Genomic DNA, 24314 nt, shown 5'->3' with positions numbered 1-24314 from the left:
GTGCTGTTACATACTTGAGGGGCACCTGACTGGCTCAGTTAGTAGAGCATCTGACTTGATCTCAGGATCATGAGTTCAAGCCCCATGTTGGGTATAGAGTTTACTTAAAAAAAAAAAAAAAAAAGAGGCACCTGGGTAGCTCAGTCAGTTAAGCATCTGACTCTTGATTTTGGCTCAGGTCCTGATCTCAGTGTTGGGAGATCAAGCCCCTCATTGGGCTCCACATTGGGCATGAAGACTGCTTAAGATTTTTTTCTTCTGCCCCTCGCCCCACTTCTCCCACTCCCCCTTGCCCTCTCTCTCTCTTAAGAAAAAAAAAAAGATACTTGGTATCTGGAAAACATATAAGCGTCTTCATATTAGCCCAGTAAAGTTATAGAATGTAAACAGATTTCTTCTGGTGAATGCTTATGTGCCTACCCCATGCAGCCTTGTGCTAAGGCTGTAGTTGTTCTTTCAGTTAGTAATCCAGCAGAGAACACATACTTGAATGAATATTTTTTTTTTTTTTTTTTTTTTTTTTTTTTAGATTTTATTTCTTTGAGAGAGAACACATGCAGGGGGAATAGCAGAAGGAGAGAGAGCAGCAAGCTCCCTGCTGAGCAGGGAACGGATGAGGGCCTCCATCCCAGGATTCTTGGATGGTGACCTAAGCCAAAAGCAGACACTTAACTGAGCCACCCAGGTGCCCCACCTGAGCAAATATTTATAATGAAATTGGTTGATCTGGCACAAATAGGTCATTAGTCTGTCATTAAAAACTAAGTAGAACTATAAGAGGAGTTTCCTGTGGTATTGTAGGAATGGGTTAATTTTCATGGTTGAGAGAAGGGAAACAGGAAGAAACATTTGGGCTGAGTCCTAAGATGGTAGACTGCCATTACGGGAAGGAGAGAGTCTTGCCAAGAAAAGGTAAACCATATAAGACAAGCCCAGGAATATGGTTTGTGGTGGGGTTGAGGAAAGATTAGTTGTCCAGAATGGGCAGACAAGTAGAAGAACAGGTGGTGAGGCTGAGAGGTGGAAAAGAAGAGGTCAGCTGTGGAGAGCCATAGGGAGCCACTGGAGGGTCCTAAGCAAAGTATGGCATGGTTGGGGTTTTGATGCAGAGTGGGAATTACCAGTAAATGTTTTCTGTAAAATCCAGATTGGAAATATTTTAAGGCTTTGTGAATCTTAGTTTCTGTTGCAGCTACCCAATTCTGCCATTATGATGTCAAAGTGGCCGCAGATAATACATAAGCAAATGAGCATGACTCTGTCCTAGGATCACCTTATTTATAGACCTTGAAATCAAAATCTAACACAGTTTACATGTCACAAAATATCGTCATTTTTTTCCAGCTATTTAAAAATGTAAAAACCATTCTTAGCTCATGGGTTGTACAAAAATCAGGCAGCAGGCTGGATTTGGTTAAGGACCTTAGTTTGCCCACCCTGTTCTAGAGCAGTGTCTCAGGCAGAGTGTGAAGAAGGGATTGGAAGATTAACTTTGAGGCAAGCAGCCCAGCCAAGAGCTGTAGGAATGATTGAAGTGAGAAGATAAGGATGATGGAGATTGGTGCTGCAAAGGGAAGAGATTTCGTGAGATCGGATAGGCTACTCAGCCTCAGCAGGGAGCTAACACTCTTGGATCACTGAAGGGACCCCAGAGCCCCTCAGCAAGGGGAAACTGCTTCTCGTGGGATTGGTGGATCCTCCACTGAGCAGTGGCCTTGGGCAAGACTACATGAGCATGGACTAAAAAGAGCCATTTGTGGAGGGATCCGATAGGCACCAAGACCTCACACTATTGCTTACTGAGAAATCAGGTGACAGCACCCCTTCCCCTTCCAGCCCTACTATCCTTCACCAGGAGATTCTTTATGGGACCAGAGCTTTACAGGGACCCAAGTTCTTATCTCTGGAATTCCCTCTGGCTTGTTTGAGAGAGCTGCCTGCCAGTCTGCAGTGCAGTGGGAGGTTGTATTCAGGCTTGGAGATGAAAGCAAGCCCTCCTGATTGCAGAGTCTGTGAGGTAGCTCTGGATCCTGTCCTGGACAGGCCAGAGAACAGACCATGGAGGGGAAGAAAGAATGCCAGTCTCGTAGGAGAGGTTCAAAGTTTCAAACAGTGGGTCCTGTGATTTAGTTTTGGGGGTGGGGCTCCTCACATAGTGTCAGCCTTCTTGCTTCATGCCTGAAAGCCTGGAGACCTTACTTTCTGAGAACCTGCCAGTGTGACTTTTAAAATGGGAAGGAATACCTGGTCACCTTCACAGACCTGCCTTCCTCATCAGTCCTCCCATATGCCCTCCCATACCTGTTGGGGAGTTTCTTCCTCTTGAGCTCCCTATGTGGCCTCAGCACAAATGTCCCATACCATCTCTTCTGGCCTTTTAGAGCTCACAAATCCCCAGGGAAAGCTCTAAAACTAGCCTGACCCCTTAGTCTACAAAGGCCTAGCCCAGAAGGGACAAGGCCCCATGGAATCACACTCAGTGTAAGTCAGGCAAAGGCTGTAATCTAGGTTTTGGGTTTCCCAGCCTAGAACTGCCTCTAGGCCAGGAGGGGTCTGAGTCCTCAAGAAAAGGGCTACTGTCTTCTCCAAACAGAATTCCCCTGGAGTCCTTCTCAGTGGCCCAGGCTGCTCTCAGCCCCAGGCTTTATGTGGTCACTCTTCATAAGGCATAGCCTCCTGGGAGACCTGGCTGCATATAACTCAGCTAAACTGCTAGGATGCCTGATTGGCTGCTTCAACTCAGTCTGAACCCTGGGCAGTTCGCTTCCAGTGTCTAGGCATTGATCTCCCCATCTATCACGTAAGTGTCTGTCCCAAGCCATTGGAAGGGTAGTGAGGGGCAGCCCGGATGGCTCAGCGGTTTAGCGCCACCTTCAGCCCAGGGCATGATCCTGGAGACCTGGGATCAAGTCCCACGTCAGGCTTCCTGCATGGAGCCTGCTTCTCCCTCTGCCTGTCTCTATCTCTCTCTGTCTCTCTGTCTCTCTCTCTCTCTCTCGAATAAATAAATAAAAATATAAAAAGGGGCGGAAGGGTAGTAGGTAGACCGGATCTAAGAGATGGGGAGATTCTCCCAGTGTAAAGTGGCATCTTAGCACAATCAAGCCTCGAGCTCATCCCACGACTGTCTGACAGCATAGCTCACTTGGGGGAAGGAACAAAGCAGTTGCAAAGCTGCTCTGGCAAGGGCTGGGGCCTTTAGTCAACTCCCTTTCAGTCACCCCAGGTTGGATGCAAGGGGGAGAGAGTCCAAGGTACTCATGCACCCACACTTCACCAAGAATCTCCTCTGATAGTAGATAACAGCTTTGGACCACTTAATATACATCAAGCTCTGTGCTCCTCTCATTCCTCAAAGACCCTTGAAGTATGTATGTATATGTATATACATACACATTAAGATACATTGATTTTAGGGAGTGTGAGAGTGAGGGGAGAGGGAGAGAGAATATCAAGCCAACTCTCCACTGAGCGCAGAGGCCAATGCAAAGCTTGATCCCACGACCGAGATCATTACCTAAGCCAAAACTAAGAGTCGGACGCTCAACTGATTGACTCACTCAGATGCCCCTGAAGTGTACATTCTTACTATCTCCATTTTAGCAGTGGGGAAACTAAAGGTTGAAGATTTGCCCTACCTAGATCACTCAGTGAATAATTAAGGGGATCTGAAATTCCGTAAGGTCCGGCTCCAAAACCTATGTCTTCCACTACACAGAACAAGGAAAGCTCACACAGAGTGCCTTGGAGTCCCTGGGGCTGTATTATCTGGCAGGTCAGGATAGATGGGATGGAAGTTTATACTGTGTCCCAATGTAGAGTACACCAGCAACCCCCAGAAGATGGGACTTTTTTCCTAGAATGGCCGCTGGGGGGCAGTATGTATCCCCAAACCAGGAGCCTGGGGATGGGGTGAGGTGGTGCTTCACTTTGCCTCAAAAAAAGCTCTTTAAAGTTTTTAGTAGAGTTTATAACCAATATGTTTAAAAATTATCACCTTTCCATTTGTTTTTTTAATACTGTTTTGTTTGTTGCTATAAACAGTGTAAGCACAGAAGGGAAAACAAAAGTCATGCAGATACCTGAAGGAAGAACATTCCAGGCAGAGGGAATAGCCATTGCAAAGGCTCAGTGGTGGAAACAAGAACAGTAAAGCCATCCGGCTATAGGGAGAGAGAAGTAGGGACCTGGAGCCCATTGGAAGGCTTAGGGAAGAGGGATGAAATGATTTGGCTTATTTTTTTAAAGGAACACTAACTGCTGTATTGAGACTATATGGGTGAGTCAGAGCAAAAAGGCTGGAAGATGATCAGAAGACCACTTCTGTAATCCAAGAGAGGTGACTGGCTCAAACCTGGGTGATGGTGGTGGGGTAATGAGAAGTGGTTGGTTTCTAGATAATTTTGCAGGTAACACCTATACGATTTGCTAACAGCTGGGATGTGGATAGAGTATGAGACAGAATGGAGTCAGGGATGACTTCAAAGATTTTGGCCTGAGCAATGAGAAGAATGAATTTGCCATTTACTGAGATAGGAAAGAGTGTGGGAGGAGCAGGCTTGGGGATGAAAATCTGTCCAGTGGGTGGTTTTATATGGGAATCTAAAGTCTGGAAACAGGATTGGACAGGAGATCTAATTTGGGGAGCTGTTGGCATATAATGGTATTTGTATGTTGGAAAGGAGGGTGAAAGAGAAGAGGTCCAAGGACTGTGCCCTGGGCATTCTCCATCATCTAGAGGCCAGGGATCTGAGGACAGGGCAGGAGTCAGACATTTCCAGAGCAAGAGTTGAGGGTTGAAGCTGGAATACTCAGTGCTACAGGGAAGTCCTGTGTGGTAGGGGTCTGGAGTTTTCCTCCTGGTTGCCTAAGAGAGTCTTGGCTTCTCTTGCTTGCCCTGACCCATCTGAACCTTCTGAGAGAAGGGACCAGTCCCATGGTACAAGTCAGGGCCTCAGAGTATTTGGGATCCTGGGCCTTTGCTGCTTTCTCCCCTTTAGCCATCTTGTAAACATAGGTGTTCCCAGGACTCCATCATCTCTCCGTGGGCCACCTCATCTATCTGCAAGCCTTTGCATGCCACTCTGAGCTCGATCTCTAGCCCAGCCTGTGTCTATCCCCAGATGCCCCACAGGCACTTCCAGGTCAGCATGTTCAACCTCTAAACTGTTTCCTTGTATATACACCACCACCTTCCAGTCTCCCCTGCCCCAGCACTGAGTCCTTAGGAGTTCATCTTTTCCCTGATGTCCTTGACCTGGGGCCAGAAGCCAGAATAGAAGTGGAGGATCTGGTGCTGGGGGGAGGACGGGAACACGTTCTTGCTGGTGCTGGCTGGACTGTTGTCAGCCAGGACCACCCCCATCTGAGGAATCGGTCAGTGTGGCTTTGGGTCCCTGGAAGACTCAAAGGCTCAGTCCTAGATTTTTTACCTCATCTGTGTGCCTGGGTGTACCTGGCTCGTAGTTGTGTGTCTTCTCTCTGCCCCTGACCCAGCCTCTGAACCTCCAGCTGCCCTCATCCAGACCCCCCACAGAGCCCAGAGCATAGAGCATCCCCTCCAGCACCCACCCATCCCCTTGACTCTGAGCACAGACATAAGCGAAGACCATGGCCTCTGACAAACTCTTCCTCACCTTGCTTCATCATAGCAAATGCCAATGGCAAAACTGAAACCTGAAATACCTCATCCCTCTGAGCCTCACTATCCCCATTTTACAGATGAAGAAACTGAGGACCAGAGAGGTTCGATAACATGCCAAAGCTCAGTGGAGGGCACTTAGGTGTTTGGGGTTATTTGTTAATTGGGGGGGGTCTTTGTTTTTTTAGTGTTTCATTATTTTAACGTATCTGTATATAATATATGCATGTTCATAGAGTATATTGCACAATTTAGAGACAAAACAAAAAAACTAGCCAAAACCAAATTGGTAAGGACTAGAATTCCTACTGTTTACCCCTTACCAAGCCAATCTTCCCAGGCCTCAGCATTATTGGATATAAGATGGGCATGAGGATATGAAGACCACGAAAGGGTGTAAAGTGGTAACAGCAAATACACTGCCCACATGCCAGGCATAGCTCATTTTCTCATCCCAGCAGCCTTGTGAAGTGGGAGCTATTATTATCCTCTTACCTAAAGTTATCCAGCTAGTGAGTGCTAGAGCCAGCATTTGCATCCAGCCTGGCTGCCCTCTTTGTGCTCTTAGGTGCCACAGTGTGGACGCTGTGGCACCCAGGAGAGCTGGGTCATACCTCTTTCCCACTTTAGGTTCGGCAGAGGTCAGTGCATGGCCACAGCCAGGCTGTACAGCTGAGCAACCATAGCTGCCTCCTACTGAGGGCATCAGCACCCCAGCCTGGCACAAGATGGCTGCTTCCAACTTTTTCTGGGCTACAGAACCTCATCCTGAGGGAAGAGACAGACTAGCCAGACCAGAGTGCTGCCTGCGAGTGCCTTCCCTTGGAGGCTCTGAGTGGGAGTGGGAGAGCAGGCAAGGACAGGGAGTGAGGGGCTCTCCCAAAGCCAGGACCACCAGGCTGAGGAGCTAGCCTTTATCTGGCAAGCCCTGCAGTGGCCTGGCCTGAGGCTGGGGATGTTCCTGCCGTACCCTGTCCCCATTTCAACCACAGCCTCAAGGTGGAGGGGGGGAGAGAAGTGGGGTCATGACATGAGACTTCAAAGTACTGGAAGAAGTCACATCTGGGGTCTACTCTAGACACCAACGCATCCAAGCCTCAATGCACAGATAGGGAAACTGAGACCCAGAGAGGGGAGGGGTTCTATCTAGGTCACACAGCCAGTCTGAGGCCAGGGAGCAAAGACAGGACTTTCATGACTCCTATCCTAACCTGGCTCCCAGAGCTAAATGATGTGTCTCCTGGATCCAGCCAGGGAGTGGTTATAGGAGAGACTGTGTGTGTGAGAGAGAGAGAGAGACACACACACACAGACACACAGCAGAGCTAAGAGCCAGGGACCCACAAGGCACCATGACACCCACCCACCCTATTCTACTTCATTCCCTTCTGCCTGCCTGCAGTGAGACCTGCCCCTCTCTTCCAGAGACCTCCCTTACCTCTGCCCCAGGCCTTGGTCTTACCTCTCCTCTGGGCCTGGCCTCAGTTTTAACCTACTTGTCTGACCTTACCTTCTTCCACTCTTCCCTCCATTTTTCCATTCCAGCAGCAGTCCTCCATGCTCCCACCTGAGGGCCCTTCAGTGGCGTTCCCTCAGCCTGGCATGCTCCTCTCACAGGTGTCCACACAGTTCACTCCCTCTCCCCCTCAGATCTGTACTCAAAGTCAGCTTCTCAGTGAAGTCTTTGGTCTTTAGAGCCCCACACACTTCCTGTCCCTTTCTCCTGCTTTTCCTCCTTAGTATGTATCACTAACACACTATGTTTTGCACAGAATGTCAGCTCTATGAGAACAAGAACTCCAGTTTCTTTTTTGTGCCTATATCCTCTGCACCAAAATGGTGTCTGGCATATTGTAGAATTTCAACCAACTTCTGCCAAGAAAATGAAAGGGGTCTGTGCACAGAAACACTGTGTGACCATGGTCAGGGCTCATCTGAGCCTAACCCTGGAATCAAAAACTGCAGGGTATTATGGGCAATGAGCCTAATGCATGTCTGTGGCAAAGCAGTAGACAGCAAGCAGGTTCTGGATAGACCCACTGACTGCCCTACCTCCAAGGCCATCTCCTAGGGACATGGGGATGACAGAAGTCTAAAGAGGTCTGTTGAATGTGACTGTACGGCAAGGTAAGTACCTGCTCCCCTACTGATGGGCATACTGATGGGCATTTGGCTTTGTTTCCAGGCCCCGTGATCACCCACCTTGTGCCCCTCCTCATTCAGGTACCCACTCCCCACCTCCCAGCTATGCTCCCAGGACATTGTCCACTGACCCTCCTTTGATATCCACATAGCCATGACTTCCCCAATCTCTATCTTCAACTCTTCTGAACTCCAGACCATATAAAAGACATAATAGTTTATTGTGCACTTACTCTGTGCCAAGCACTATTCTCAGCGTTGTACGTGTTTTGTTTTATTTCATTGAATATCCACAGCGACACAAATGGTAGGTGGTATTAGATCCATTTTACAAATGATTTAAAGGAAGCCCAGAGAGGCTAAGTAACTTGCTCAAGATACACACTTCTTGCCCCTAAGTCCCATAGGCAACTCAAACTCAACATATCCATGATATAACTTATCTTCCTCTCCAAACCAGTTTGTCTGCCATGCATATTCTCAGGGGGCATATCTCCAATGCCCCAGGCCCAAGCCAAAAACTGAAATCAGCCTGACCCCTGCCAGTCCTTACCCACTTCTCCCAATTTAAGCCTAAGCCATATAGGCTTTACCTCCTCGGTATCTAGTGAATCCTCTTTCCCCCACCTGCTGCTCCTCCTGGACTATTGCCTCTCCCCATACTCCACCACAGGCTCCAATCTTCCCCTTTCCCAGCAGCTTGCACACTGCAGCTCAGGGAAGCTTGCTAAATCTCATGTCACCATGTTCCCATCTCCAGAAGAAAGCCCAGCCTCCTTGCCCCGGTCTCCTCAATTGCAAAAAGCAAACAACCCCAGAACAGACAACCTTATCCTCTATTCGCTCTGCCTCCACCTCTGGAAAGCCATCCCTGACCTCTGCTCCACTGCTGGGCTAGGATCCCCCTCTGAACTCCACAGCCCCCTCTCTGCCACTTAGCTCCTTCCGCATGATTACCTATCCTCATTAGACTGTGCTCCTTGAAGGCAGAGACTCAGCCTCACCCTCTTCAACATCTGCAGTGCCCAGGCAGGGCCTGCACACAGGAGGTACTCAATAATTGCTGAAAGGCTGAATGCACAAACAATGACAGGAACCATGGGTGATGCTGCCTCTGAGTCCCACAAAGCAGGATAATTCCTGCTCCATTCCGGAGTGAGTGAAGATGCTGGCTGTCCCACCTCCAGCAACCTCTGTGCCTGTCCATCTGAATCCCATGAAGCCATTTCCTATCTCTGTACCTTTTGAAAGAACTTCCTTCTTTGCATCTTCCTTCTGACTCTGGATTTCCTTGGTGGAATCAAACCCCTTACCTACTTTCAGTCTACATTAGGCATTTTCAAGGCAAGGGGTGATTTTGCCTCCAGGGGTGAGAACATGGATTTTTGGAAGAAGATGAAAAAATCTTACTCTTTTTTGTATAATGTATTTTGTATAAAATAAACAGATATAAGTATACCTATGGGATTAAAATATGTGATTAAGAAAGAAAATGGTGACTGGGTGACGGGCCCTGAGGGGGGCACTTGATGGGATGAGCACTGGGTGTTTTTCTATATGTTGGCAAATTGAACACCAATAAATAAATAAATAAATAAATAAATAAATAAATAAATAAATAAATAAAAATGTCTAAAAGGCTTCTGAGGGGACTAATAATGAAAAAAAAAAGTTGAGAAACTCTGATCTATATGCTTGGGCCTTGTTTTATCTGGTCCAAGGACTAGCTAGAACTGAAGGAGAGTCTAGAGTCCTATCCTAGGGCTGCTCACCCCCAGCTAGCTGTTTTCCTTTCCCCCAAAACCATCCCTTCCCTACGCTAGGCCTGAAAAATCCACCATTTTGTGTCTGGCATCCTTTAATCTCCTGTTCCTACTGAGGCCGTAGGTTGTCTTCCCCCATTCTCCCCCAGGGTCGCCCCAGCTCCCAAGGCAGGAAGGAGTTAGAGACCTATCAGCTCTGTGCTCCAGCCCTGGACTACTGCATAACCATGGAGTTCCTGGAAAAATCCAGGAGGGAAGCCCAACCACAGGAGGCACCCAGGAAGTGAGGGTGCCACTGTGTTGGACAAGGCTTTCTTTATTGGAGTGGGGGGATAGGGTCACAAATAATCTTACTTAGAAGTAAGCACTTAGAAGTGCTGTAGGTGGATGGGGTCACTTAAGGGTGGGACAGTCTGGGCTAAGGGTCTGTTGGCGGGAGACACAGAGACAGGGGTGAGGGAAGAGGTCATGGATGGGATTTGCATGGTCTTGGGCAGCACGGGTATTCTGCGGTCTTCATACACCATGGAGTTCTCCAATATCTGGGGCCTCTGTGTGATGCTGGAGCCAATGAAGACCAAGTAGATGATGCCACCTAAGTAGGCACCTAGGAGCGGTGCCACCACTGGCACCCACCACCAATCCCGGACCCTGCAGGCAAGAGGCAGAGGCCTGCTGAGGGGGCTGATGCCCAGCACAGCACCCACATCCAGTCAGGCTGAGACAGAGAGTAGGGCCTGAGTCTAGAGGAGTGACCCCCATTCTAGCCTACGAGTTGCCCCTGAGCCTGCCCTGGTCAGTTTCAGTCTGATTCAGGGCCAGGGCTGATCTGTGGCAGGACTGACATTCAGTCCAAGAGCAGCATCTGCGTCGGTGCTGATCAAGGGGAAAGAGGGGACACACACCTGTCTCCCCAGACCACCTGGGAGTTTGGCAGGACTCTAGACTGTGCTGCTTCTCACATCACCCTCCCCCACTCTGCATGCAGGGGACCCAGAGAAAACTTGCAGGAATGGGCTGGGCAGGGCAGTACCTGAAGACCTGTATACCCCAGCCAGCAATGTAAGTGAAGAAGCGGGGAGGCAGGTCCCGGGATGGGTTCATGGCGTAGCCTGTGTTCATGCCCAAGGACACTCCAATGACAATAATGAGGATGCCAATCACCAGGGCCTGTGTCCCTTGTAGTGCTGGGTTGTTCTCCTTGTCCGTGATGGCGAAGAGACATAGCTGCAGTATCCCTGTCACTATCACCTGGGGAGCAGACACCGTGGCAGCCACCTGGGGCCCCTAGCCAAACCACAGCTTCAGCAGTGCCCCCAGCCCCAATCCACTGGCAGATACCTCATCCAGAGTTCTTGTCCCTTCTATTGTGAGAACTGCCTGCTAGATGGGGAGGGTTTAAGGAGGGGAACCCGCACTGGACCACTGACCTCATCCAGGAAGCCCATCCACAACGTCAAGCGGTCAGGAAGGTAGGTGGCAAAAATGTTAGCGGTGGCTGTGGGACCAGTCACTGCCAGACGTCCGCCCGAAAATTCGATAATGGCTGCTGTGGAGACACAGACTGAGGGTGAATCTGCCACCAGCTTAACCCCACTGGAGCCCCAGGATTAAGGCTGTAGGATCCAGAGGTGGGGAGCACCTGTAAGGCTCTCTCCCAAATGTTTTCACAGACCAGGATACTAGGGTTGGATCTTCCCATTTTTCAGAGGAGGAGGCTGAGGCCAGAGATGGACAACCCAGGGCAGGACACTTACAGTAGAAGAGGAGGTAGATGGTGGCAGCAGCCAGGAAGGAACCCAGAAACTGACCCAGGATGTAAACAGGAAACTTCTTCCAGGACATGCGGCCTAGTGCACAGTTGGTGAAGGTCACGGCTGCATTCATGTGGGCCCCTGAGGGGGCAGAAGTGTCGGAGGTGTGAGAGCAGAGACAAACAATAATATAACAAATAATATGAAAGCAACAATAACAATAATAATAATAATAACAGTATTTATGGAGTAGATTCATTTAATCCTCATAAAGACCCACAAGACAGAGACCACCATCTCCAATTCACCATTAAGGAAAGTAAGAGACAGAGAAATTAAATAACTTGCCTACGTTGGCCCAGGTAGTAAAAATGGGGGATCCAGGGGAGCTTATGAAGATTCTGGGCAGAGAGGGTCAAAAGAAAGGGGTTCAGGGTGTTCTCCCTCCCCTCAGGCCAGTAAGGATGGTTTCAAGTGGACTTGGAGAAGGGGCTGGCTGGAGGTAAGCAGGAAGAGCCTGGAGGGGACACCCGGCCCTGCTGATCAGATGGGGCGCGGGCTCACTCACCAGAGATGTTCCCTGCCACGTGCACTCCCATGGTGACTCCAAAGCCAAAACCCAAGTTGACACCGAGGTAGCTCCCAAATCTATTTCCTAGAACCATATGTGCCACAGAGCCAAGGCCAAACACCTGCAAGGGAAGGCCTCTGAGAGGACTACCTGCACAGAAGCCCCAACCTCACAGGAGGCCTCAAGCTCAGTTTGGGCTCCTCATCCCCATGCCCCAGGCCACCATACATTGTCCTTGGAGACCCTCTGCCATGCCCTCCTTGGGGGCTATACAAGTTGCTGGGAGAGAAGCAGCACCCACACCCCTAGACCCCAAGCCCACCCAAAGTTCAGGGTAGGAGGCAGGGCTTCAAGGAGGGCATGGCTGGTGTGGATTGAACCCCTCAGAGTATCTCACATTTCAACCTAACCTGCAGGAAATTTCTTCAAGGGATTGCCAAACTTCTGGCCTGGACTCTGCCAGAACCCCGCTCCCTATACACACAGTGGCCCTGGGAGCCCAGTGTGGTTCTACTCCTCTTGCCTTCAGCAACATTTCCATTGACCTCAGCTGTCATTTCTGAATTTCTTGTTCTTGCCCATTCGTAGCTGCTGGATCACCTCAGAAGATACCCCCACCCCCGCCCCCGGACCCTCTTCACAGGGAAATTAGAGGCCTGAAGCTAGGCCCTCACTCAGCCTCCCACAGCTCCCACCGGAATCTATATCCACCTTCCCCTTCAGCTCTGGTTCTGGTGCCCAGGCTCTCCATCCCTCTCCAGTCACCTCCCTCTTGCCTGTATCTTCCACCCTCCCCTTGACTGCTCCCACAGACTCAGGTGTCTTCCTTCTTGCCTGAGCCCAGCCTCTCTGTCTAGCTGTGGACTCCTGGACACCCCTCCCTGTGTGGAACTAGCTCTAAGAAAGAATACACTGGCTGGCTCCTTGATCCCTTCCCTTTCTCTCCCTCTACAATCTGGCTCTTGCTTCCACATATCATGGACATCAAAGCTCTCTCTGAGGGCTCCAGCCTCCTGATTTCCTAATGGTCCCTTCAGACTTGTCTTACTTTGCTAACTTAGACCTTTTTAACCACTCTGTGCTTCTGGAAGATCCCTTCTCTTTGGCCTCCACATCTCTGTCTTTCCTGGTTTCCTCTTACTTCCACAGCCTCCCTCTCTATAGTTTCTTCCCACATTTTTCTTTCTTCATCTGTCTCGTGAATGTGGATGACTCCAGCGCTCATTCCTTGGTGCCTTTCATGTCTCTCCCCAGTCACTCTTCCTGGGCCTTCTTACCACGTCTATGGCTTAAGAGATGCCTGATGCACTAAAATTCCCAAAACCTCCACCTAGGAGCTAGATCCCTATCTTCAAATACCTACTGGGAGTCTGGGTTTTTCAAAGACTAGATCTATGGGTTTTTCAAAGGCTCTACGTTGAAAGCTTACCATCTCTCAGAAAATGTGAGTTCCCCATTCCAGTTGTCCAAACTTGAGCTTCCTCACCCTCATCCTCCACACCCAACCAGCTCTGCCTGCATTCTCTCCAGATCTTCCCACCCTCCTCCTTGCAGCCAGCGTGACCTTTCTAACAGAAAAATTTGATCATGTCTGCCCCTTGTTCAAACATTTACTGGCTTCCCTCCATTTCTAGGATAAAGTCCAAACTCAGTAGGCCACAATTTAAGACCCTGTATAATTTTCTCTCTTCTGCTTCCCAGTTTCATGTCTGCTCCAGTGTGCTCTATGTTCACAATGTTATTACAACTAAACAATAACAACCATTTATTGAGTGTTTGTTGTATGCTAGACATTTGTAAGCAAGTTATATCTATCACCTCCTTTAACCCTTAAACCAACTTATGCGTTAGGTGCTCTAATTCTCCCCATTTGATGGATTGTTAGCCAAGTCCTAGAGAAGCTGAGTGGCTTGTCCAAAATACACAGCCTGCATGGAGGGAGCCAAGGTTTTAATGTAGGCAGTCACTGTGTCAAACAATTCAAACCAAACAACATACTGCTCCCTGCATGCCTTGTTTTCCAATGCTTCTGTGGTTTTGCGTTGTGTTATTCTCTCTCTCTGGAATACCTCATCTCAGATTCTGAAAAATCAATATTCTAAAGCCACATTAAGATGGCACCTCCTTTGAATATTCCATGTGCTTTAGATACACTGTCTCTGAGGGACCTATAGATGTCGGGGCTGCTGGAAATAGAAGTCTAGATCCATCATCCAATATGATGGCCACTAGCCACATGCAGCTATTAAGTACTTGACATGTGGCTAGTCCAAATTGAGATCTGCTCTAAGTGTGAAGTACACACCAGATTTCAAAGACATAGGAAAAAAAGAATGTAGAATGTCTTATTAATAATTTTATACTGATTACCTATTGAGCTGGCGATATTTTGGATATATATATATATACAATAATTATTCAAATTAATTTCATCTATTGCTTTTTACCTCTTTAATGTGGCTACTAGAAAGTCTTAAATTACATGTGCGGCTCATATTGTATTTCCCTTGCACATCTCTGTTCTAGTGTTTTTGAAGAAGGAAAGCTGAAGAATTGTGGACATGGGGGCTATAGATAAAGCCATCAAGGAGGATGAAGGTGAGATGATGGTCAGCTGAGGGCTGAACCTAGAGCTGCACACAAGTCGGTGTTAGAAACTCTGGCTGGAGCAGGTGTTGAAATGGGAGAGGAACAAAGGAAGAATGTGCCTGGAACACCAAAGAGAAACAGAGTTTCCCAGGAGGGTGTGGTCCCCACCATCACATGCAGCCTCTGGGTCAAGTGCATAAAAGCCTGAAAAGCATCCCTTTGGATGTGACCATCCAGCAGTCCTTAGTAATGTGGTGAGCACTACATCATCAGGCCATAGAAACAGAAATTAGGCACCAGAAATTGAGAGGTAAGTATGTGATGAAGAAGAGTTGAAAAAAAAAAAGAAGAGTTGAAAGGGGCAGCCCAGGTGGCTCAGCGGTTTAGCGCCGCCTTCAGCCCAGGGTGTGATCCTGGAGACCCGGGCTTGAGTCCCGCCTGCTTCTCCCTCTGCCTGTGTCTCTGCCTCTTTCTGTGTGTGTCTCTCATGAATAAATAAATAAAACCTTGAAAAAAAAAAAAGAAGAGTTGAAGGATACCACTGTAGACATCTCTTTGAGAACCTGTCTGAGGAAGGAGGGAGGGAGAGCATGATAATTGAAGGGGCTCACAGGGGGAAGGGAAGATGTTTTGTGCTGTGCCAGTTTAAGTAGAGAGACTTCAGTATGGTAAGGTTGAGAAAGGGAGAAGCTCTCCCTCAAAATGGAACAAAGTACCTGGGTAGACTGGAGGGTGGGACTGATACAGGAATGGAGGGTCCTCCGTGAAGGAGGAGCCTGCCCTGGCTAAGGAGGGGACACATGGATGCACAGGTAAGTGGAGTCTGGTGCTGCAGGGTTAGGTGGGTGAGCCAGACACAGGAAGCCTGCCTGATGGTTTTCTCTGTTAAGCTAGAAATCCAGCCATTTGCTGATTAAAAAAAAAAAAAAAAAAAAAAAAAAGGGCAGAGTACAAGGCAGCCTTGAGAAAGTTCGAGAACAAGTCAGACAGCCTCAATAGGGTTGGGGAGAGGCAGTTGAGCAGGGCTGTGTAGGTCCCCCAAGAACACCAGGACAAGTGCAGGGAAGCCCAGAGGCAGACTGGCTTAAGGCCAAGGGTAGGATGAGGCAGGAGAGGACAGGAACAGATGAGGCATTGGGGTGGAGAGTGAGAACAGGACAGCTGACAGGCTTGAGGAGGGTTGGGAGGTGCAGGGGCTGGAGCACATACAGAGAGTGCACATTTCCAAGTAGGAGCTCAAAACCATTTACTAAAAATAATGAATGAGTGAATAAACCCCTCATGACCTCCTGTGTCAAAGTTGCCAACTGGCAGCCCATGGGCCAGTTCAACCAGAACACATGTTTTGTTTGGGTAACTTGGTTTTGACAACCAGAAGTTTCAGCCTCTCTTGAAAAATCAGAAGCTCGGACAACACCGGCCTGCATTCCACCCAGTGTGGCAGCAGTCAACTGGAGCAGTGGCAAAGATGCCTTTGCACAGGCTGGTACTCCGCACTTAGCCACAGTTCCCTCTGCTCTGAGTTGACTCTCTGGCCCCCACAGCATGTAAGTTTGCAACTCCTCTGTTTCTGGCTCATATCGACAGCTGGTTTTCCAGGCCTCTAATGGCCTAGCCCCTCCTCTCCATGGTCAGTGAACATGGCCCAGCCCATTCAAGTCCCAATAGGTACGAGGCCAGCCCTGAGCACAACACTCTGGAGGCTGTAGAACGGAACAGAGTAGAACAGTCCACTTCCCTGATCCTGGCTGCAGTAAATGGGGCCCAAGGTCACACTCGTTTTTCTGACAAAATCTTCCCCCTGATGACTGAGCTTCCTGTAACTGAAAAAGCCCCTGGTTCTTGTCACAGGCCCAACAACTGAAAGTAATAACACAATGTTCTATATGAGCTTATACCTCCCTGAGTTCTTTTATAAGTAGTGTTATTCCCCTTCCATCCTCACAACAAATCTGCCAGCAAATGTTTCTGTTCCTATTCCACAGATTGGGAAACTGAGGCCCCGAGACTACTAAAATCCTGAAAGTTAGGGCCTTACCTCAGTTGGGGGAGAATTAACAAGCCAGAGTGTTGTGAATCCAGCCTTAGCTAAACTAAGGGACAGAGTGTAAAGAGACTAAGGGTCAAGACTGTGATGTTAGATTGGAGTGGATTTAATCTTAACTTAAAATGTCATCTTGGACAAATAACTTTGTCTCATAGGGGCTCAGTTTTCCCATCTCTGAAATAGGATAATAATAGAACCTCCCTCATAGACGGAACGCAACCCTTTGCTGTAAGGATTTGAGAAGATACTATACAGGAGGTACTACCTCCTACCTCCATGGTTCCAAGGTTTAACGGCCCTCATGAGGCTGGAATGTCTTGTCATAAATGAATGACTTAGCCCTGGATTAAGGCTGGACACCATCCAGTTGCCATCCTTACAGCTCAGGAGTCTAAACAGTAGGGCAGGTAATGGGGAAAGGGAAGAAGGCAGGAAGCAGGGAGGGGGAGCAGTCGAGAGTGCTTATCATGACAAGAGACCACCACATATGTCCCATACGTATACTGAGTATCTGCCAGCTTGTTGTGGCTGTTCCATTTATCAACAAGGAAGCTAAAGTCCTGAACAGTTATGATACCTGTAAAAAAGTCACACCTCTAGAAGATAGCAGAGCCAGGATTCAACCAACTCCACAGTCCATAAAGGTCCAATTCAACATGCTAAATAACTGAGAAGACAGGGGTGGCCTCAGTGGCTCAGACGGTTGAGTGTCCAACTCTTAGTTTCAGCTCAGGTCATGACCTCCATGTTGCCAATCCCTACAGACCCTTGCCAGTAGTCACTTTCTCTGGCCTGTCTGCAGCCTCCCACTGCTGACCACTCCCTCCTGGCGGACCCACCCTTCTATCACAGGTCTCTCCACTCTTCTCGTCTCACTTTTCTGGCCACTCCTCCTCAGGCTTCTTTGTGTGCTCCTCTTCAGGGTTCTGTCCTCAGCTTTTTTTTTTTTTTTCCTGTCTCTATACACTCTCACTGGACAGTTTTATAACCACCATCCATAGTCTGATGAGCTCTCAACTCCTTACTTCCAGCCCAAGTCCCTTTCTTGAGCTCCAAACCTCTGTATTCAATCTCCTAAATGTCTCCACTGGAACTCACCTGATCACAACCAAACTGACCTCACTTCTCATTCTGCAGAGGGCCCGGGCTCCAGCACCTTCCTCTCATATGCTGCTTGCAAAGCCTCAGTTCTTCCACAGCTCCTTCAAATGTGAGCTTTCTTCTCTATCCCTGGACCAGTCATCGCCATCTCTCTATCCTAGGTCAACAGCCTCCTAACTGCTTCCCACCAGTTCTGCTGAGGCCCACACTGCACCCCAAACCGCCTTCTAAAATCTAAATCTGAACACATCACTCCCCAGCTTGAAAACCTTTAGCGTCTCCTCATTGCCCTCAGTATTAATTCTCAAAGCATGACGCTCAATGACACTTCTCTCTAATCTCTGTACTCTTAGTTTCCCTTCTCACCACTTCCAGCCATGCTCCCTGACACCTGTGCCCCATTCCATGGTTTTGTTCTGCCCCCCACATAGTATGATCTCATTCTCTCCCAAAAAGACAGCCAGAAAGAGCTCTCTTCTTACTTTCCTGTGTTTCCCCATCAGGACTCCAGGTCCAAGGCTGAAGAATGGATAATGTGACTCAAGGGTCAGTGGTGGGGAGGGGGTCATGGATTGCTTTCACTGAACCCCACCCTCCTGGGGCCCAGGGGTTCCTGACCTTTCCTCAGAGCCCGCCCCATCTGTGTCACCTACCACTCACCATCATGACATACGTGCTCATGAACTCAGCCAAGAACTCTCGCACCATATCCTTCTGCAATATTGCTTGCATCCTTGTTGTTATGGGCGATGAGACCATCTTGGAGCCTCGAGTGGACCTGGAACAGCAGCCCAAGCCCCGTGGGAAGGAAAGAGAGTCAAGTGCATTCGCTGCCCATCGCCCTTTAACTCATGGCTGTTAATGGGTAACCCAGAGGTTACCCAAACACACCTCCTCTTGCCCAGGGCAGCTGGTATAGCTGGGATCAGAGACAACTGAGAACCACAGGGGTGTGGAGCGGGACTGGTGCTAGATGGCTAGGCTAAGTCCCTCCTTTCCGGAGGAGACTGGACCAGTGGGAAGGGTACACTAATGAGGCCATTTTGCAGAGGGGGCAGTGGGGAGCTGGCAAGTGCCATCTGAGTGCCAGTGAGTCTCAGAAGAGAAGCAGATGGGAGAGGGCAAGAAGACAAGGGGAGCTCAGCTGTCCCTCTGTCCATCTGCCTGCCTGCCTATCTGCAGGATCCAGGCTTTGGGAACACAGGCCAGGCATCAAGCAGGACCTGTTAAAAGTGAGGCACTCTGCAAACAACACAGGGTGTGGCAAAGTCTGCTCAGGGCTCTATAAACACGGAGGCCTGACACTTGCATCAGGTTCTGCCAGAGATGAAGGAATCTGCAAAGTGCATGGGGCTCTGTAGCCAGGTTGACACAAACAGACTTCGGTGCGTGAACAAATGAATGAATGAACAAATGAGAGAGAGGGTGGAGGAAAGGAAGGACTGGATCTTCCACTCTGTTGTATGCTCAGTGCCTAGCACAGGATCAAACACAGAGGTGCAAGATATATTGTCCAATGAATAAAAACTGGGGAATTCGTCTGTCATACTCTCCCTTAAATCCCCAGAACCTCCTACAGGGCCTGGCACATGGTATGTGCTTGACAACTATTTAGTAAGTGTATGGTTGAATGGATAGATAGACAAAAAACTGAGTAACAGGCTCCATCATCTGCTGTGAGGGGAGGATAGAGAGTTCTGGTTTGGGGAAGGAAATGGGGTCTGGAGGCTGAAGAAGAGGTGGAAGGCGACAGATACTATTAAGTGTGGCCTTGGTGCTTGTTCAGACTGGTGACCCTCCCCTGCTGTATACCCAAAGCTGACACCAGCCCCTCAACTACCTTATCCTGGTAGGAATAGCGACAACACTGCCCCACCCCATCCCAGGCTTCCTGAAATCTCCCCAACCTCACAGCAGCACGGAATAAGCAGAGGGAGTAAGAAACGTAAATCAGACCTGGATAAAACACCTTCCACTTTTCTGGCTGAGACCCTATGTGTAATCTTACCTACCCTAGTGCTTGCTCTCTCCTTACCCTAAGGAAACAAACCAATGGCTGAGCATATGGAGGGGGATATAGAGTTGCCCAGATAATTTACTGGCTTCCATCCAACTCCAGTTCCCATGCAGCATCATATGCCCCTATGGCCAGCCTCTCAGCTATGAAGAAGCGCCTGTGAGTACCCTGAGGCAGGCAGGTACCCATGAGGGTCCTGGCAAAGTACCACAGAGGCACTGAAGAGGTGGACAGAGCAGAAAGCCAAGGACACCAAGAGAATTTTCCAACTCTGACCCCTTCCTTCTCATCACACAGCAGGCAGGACACAGTAAGCAACAAATAACCACCAACCAGCCACTGGCCCAAAGATTTATCAAATGGCTGCTATGTTCAAGCACTGTAGCAATGAACATTGTCATGATCCCTGCTCTCAGGAAGAAAAGCAATGAAGCTATTGCTGTAAAGAGTGAGGAGTGTTGCCACAGGTGAAGGGTGAGTTCTACTGGATTTCAGGAAGGAAACAAGTCCTTCCCAGAGGAAGGGATAGGAGGGTCTCCCACGGGAAGGAAAACAAGTTGAGAATGGAAGGCTGGGCAGATGAAGGAGCATCAGGGGAGGGGTGGGAAGAGGGCTTGCCACTAAGACAGTGTGTAATATGTCGACAAGCTCCCCAAGGATGGGCCAGCCAGAGAGAGGAGAGAAAGTGGCATGAGGTGGGCAGAGAGGGGCACAGGGCCAGATGGCAGAAGGCCTCATGGCCCATGTTAGGGAGTCTGAACTAGACCCAGAGGGCCAGGGGGTTCAGTGGAGGATTTAAGCAGGAGCACTGCCTCTTCTATTGAAGCTGGGATGAGAGAACAAGGGTGGGGGTATGGCAAGCAATTAGGAAGCTTCTGCCAGAGACTGCTCAAGTGGTGATAGCAGCCTGAGCCAAGAAGGTGCCATGGAGACAGCTAGAAGACAGTAAAAATGACACACTTGGTATTTGATTGAAAAGAAAAATAGAGAAGGAAGTCAGTGATGACCTCAGGTTCAGGAAGAGCAGCAGAATGACAAGTGAGCCCAGTAGAGAAGCTGTAGGCTTAGGCAGGACCATGAGGAACCCCTCTCACTGTGTGGAATTTGAAGAGCCTCCTAAACATCTAGGTGGAGATAGGCAGTAAAACAGAGGCAGCTGGTCATGTCTTGTCTAGACATACACATCCAGAGGTCATAGGTGGTCATTTGATCCCTGGCAGAGATGAGACAGCTCAAGGAGAGGGTGTAGAATGAAAAACTGGTCTACAAGCCAAGAAGCTAATGGAAAACCACATAATTATCTAATAATATCTGCTAACCAAGGAGCAACTCACCAACCAACCCTTCAACTAACAACTCACCAACCAACCCTTCAACTAATTAATTAATCTAGCAACTTAGCTAACTGATGGACTTTCCTGTTCACCAGCTCATTTAATTATCAATCAATCAACCAACCACCTATAAGCCAACCATGCCCCAGCCAGTATGGTATACAAACCCAGACTCCACCTTTGGATCACTCCATCTAGTGGATCTGATAGATAACAGCAGCAACATCAGAGGCAAGAAGCCAGGGGTGGGAGGTGAGGCCTGCAGACTTCTGAAGGGTGGGCAGGTGGTAGCCTAAAGTGCCTATGGAGGAGGAGAGAAGTGGTGGAAAGAATGGTGGGAGTGAGTACATTCTAGATATTTTAGGAGATGTGACTAAATATGAGGCATGGGAGACAGAAGTGTCAAGGACACTGGCTTGAGCAATGGAAAAAGGGATCCTTGGCTGACTGAGAATACAGGAGGAAGAAAGGGCTTGGGTTGTGGAGGCTGTTTTTAACTGGGACTGAGTTGCCTGTGGGACATTAGTGGGTCTTTGGAGACAGTGTTGAAAGCCCCAGAGAGTCCAGCACAAGGGGAGCCATTAATTCTCTCCATCCAGGAGTGCATAGATAAAAAATATCTGTGGAGCTGCCAGGCAGCAATGAAATGTAATAAGCAAGTATATTTGTGTGTTAGAGGGTAGTATGGTGCACCTGGGTGGCTCAGTTGGTTAGGCATCTGACTCTTGATTTCTGCTCAAGTCATGATCTCAGGGTTGTGAGAGCAAGCCCTGCGTTTGGCTCCATGCTGGGCATGGAGCCTGCTTAAGATTCTCTCTTTCCCTCTCCAAAGGGAGGAAGGGAATGAGAAAGAAAGAAAGAAAGAAAGAGAGAGAGAGAGAGAGAGAGAGAGAGAGAGAGAAGGAAGGAAGGAAGGAAGGAAGGAAGGAAGGAAGGAAGGAAGGAAAATAGTATGACCTATGGGGAAAATTAGAGCAGGGAAAAGGCAGTTAGGATGAGCCTCACTGAGAAGATGACAGACATGAGGTGTGAAGGAAGAGCCTTTCAGACAGAGGGAAAAATCACTAAACGACTCTGAGTATGTTTGAATGAAAGGAAAGGTCAGTGTGACTGGAGAGAGAAAGAGCAGGGACGGCATGGGGGAAGATCAGAGAGGAAACCAGGACTAAAAGGCAGGGCCTTGGCCACTGCAAGGACTTTGGCTCTTATTGTCCCTCAAAGAGACCTGAGCCCATGAGGGTGAGAGGCAGCGAGTTCAGTTCAGTTGAGCACCACCTACATAAAGGCAGTCGGAACCTACTCACCAACTCCTTGGCCCTCACCCAGCCTTTCTGAGCATCCCATCACCCCAGGGCCCAGGCGGAAGAGCCCCTTCCTCTGGGCCTCATGATCCAGTGGGAGATGGGAAGGAGAGGGGCTGGGGGCATCAGCCATGAGGGAGAGGCTGAGAATAGGGCAGGAAGGGCACAGGGGTGCACTAGGGGGTTGGGGGCCAGGAGGCTGGAGGAGGAGAATGGGTAGGGTACTTACCGCCTCTTCCTATCTGATTGAGTCATGTTCTGTCTTTTGAGATTTTTAGATGCTGTGGTGCCAAAGAGAGGTCATTAGGGCTGGGGGGCACAGAACTTGGCCCCACATTCTCATCAGACCTCAGCCTCCCATGGGATAAGCCATAGGGACACGTCCTGCCGGTTCCAATCTCTCAACTGAGCCAAGCTAGCAAGGAGGGGTGTGGATGTGCTTTAGCCAATGGGAAGAGGCCCTGGAGTCCCACCCCCTCTGCCCAGGCTGGCCTCAGGACCCGGGACCAGGCCCTTCACAGGTCCTCCTGACTTCCCCAGGTTGCAGCCCAGCCTCGGACAGTGGAGATGCCTACAGCCTCCCCTCAGTGGCTCCACCCTCACATATGGGTATTACTGCCTTTAATCTAACCTCAAGCCCCTTGCTGCTCACTTAAATTCTGATTTTCCAGGCCCTTTCCCTTGTGCACGTGCGCGCGCACACACACACACACACACACACACATACATATACACTGAGGTCCTGAGAATTAATTTAGTCCATAGTTCTACCTCAGAACAAAGTCTGCCCTCTTACCTTTCCTGAAAATTCCCCAGTGTATTCCTATTGTCCACACAAACAGCCACTCAGAGGTAACCCTTGAGTTTCCCCATCCTGTGAGCTCCCCTCGCTACAGCACATCCCTAGCCCTGACTGCAGAACCGTGCAGCCCCAGCCCCAGCTTCCCATTCTAGCTAAGCTAGCCATCAACCCATCTTTCTGATCCGCATGACTGGCCTGGTCTGAGCGCCCTCCTCCTCCCCAGGCCAGTGCTCTCCTGACAGCCCAGCCCTATACACCCTCCCAACCTCTGCTGCACTGCTCTCAACAGTAAATTTACAGGTAAGGAAACTAAAGAACAAAGTGTGTGACATGCCTGTGTCACCCAGCAACTCAGGACTAAAGCAGAACAAACATCCTGGCTTTCAACTCCCAGTTGGGGTTCCTTCCCCAGACAGTCTCATAGTCATCTCCCCCCGCAACATGATCCCCAGGAAGTAGCCCTCTGAGGCCTGAGCCACAGGGAAGGCCCCCCCTGTCCCCAGCCCTGCCTGGAGCCCAACTTACTCTACTGAAGTGCTTTGTTTCTCTGTGTTCACTTTAGGCACGTCTCAGTTATAGCAGGTCTTGGTCTTGTTCCTCTATGACTGTCCAGGGCTCTGGCTGCACCCCCAGCAGGGACTCCACTGTCCCTGTGTCCCCAGTCTAGAGTCTGCCTTTCAGCCCTCTTTGGGGTGGCCCCACGCACTGCTTTGCTCTGCTCCTCCAGGGGAGAGGTCAGTGGGGCAGGGGTTTGGCCCCTGCCACTTGGGCCAAGTCCAAACACACTGCCTAAAATAGCATCCTTTCTCCTGCCAGTGGCGCCACGGAGACTAGGTTCTGAGGCAGCCCTTGTGAGGTCAGAGGTGGAGCTGAAGGTGGGTCCCAGAGGAAGGGCCTGCCCTCCAAGCCAGGTGTCCAGCCCAAAGCCAGAGGAAGCCCTCCCAGCGCCCCAGACCTAGAGGAGGCTCCAGAGGCTCCAGAGCCCCTGGCTGTGAGAAGAGACATGTAGAATGGGAACTGGAAATAGAAAGACCTGGAGATCAATAGCCTGTCGTGGAGGGGTTGGAGAAGAGACCCTGCTTGAGTTCTCAGGAAATCCCCATTCTAAAGGAGGAAAGTGAAACTCTGGCCCCTCCCAGTCTCAGGGGAAGGAATGACACTTAAGCCATGTTTGCAGAGAAACCTTGGTCTAAGAGACCATATAGAAAGGCAAGCCTGATCCTCTGGGGTCCCTAGTCTGTAGAGCAGAGAG

At 49.4% G+C, this 24314-nt stretch overlaps 1 protein-coding gene across 7 annotated transcripts; it reads right to left on the bottom strand.

Moving 5' to 3' along the window:
- Nucleotides 1-107: 107 nt before the first annotated feature.
- Nucleotides 108-23753, bottom strand: AQP7 (aquaporin 7). Of its 7 annotated transcripts, XM_055301628.1 has the most exons (8): nt 23588-23753; nt 22490-22541; nt 18269-18386; nt 11869-11992; nt 11304-11441; nt 10977-11095; nt 10580-10797; nt 108-10197 (listed from the first exon to the last, which is right to left on the bottom strand). In XM_055301628.1, exons 2-8 carry the CDS (start codon nt 22513-22515, stop codon nt 9915-9917), a joined length of 1026 nt encoding a protein of 341 aa, XP_055157603.1. In that variant the 5' UTR covers nt 22516-22541; nt 23588-23753; the 3' UTR covers nt 108-9914. The 7 variants fall into 7 exon arrangements, with proteins under 7 accessions (XP_055157603.1, XP_055157602.1, XP_055157601.1 ...); XM_055301627.1 differs by lacking the exon at nt 23588-23753 and having other exon boundaries at nt 22490-22628; XM_055301626.1 differs by lacking the exons at nt 22490-22541; nt 23588-23753 and adding an exon at nt 21127-21260 and having other exon boundaries at nt 10977-11092.
- Nucleotides 23754-24314: the final 561 nt, after the last annotated feature.

This window comes from Nyctereutes procyonoides, unplaced genomic scaffold (assembly GCF_905146905.1).
Source record: "Nyctereutes procyonoides isolate TBG_1078 unplaced genomic scaffold, NYPRO_anot_genome, whole genome shotgun sequence".
NCBI classification, from domain to species: Eukaryota; Metazoa; Chordata; class Mammalia; order Carnivora; family Canidae; genus Nyctereutes; species Nyctereutes procyonoides.
This window is presented reverse-complemented; position numbering and strand designations above follow the sequence as displayed.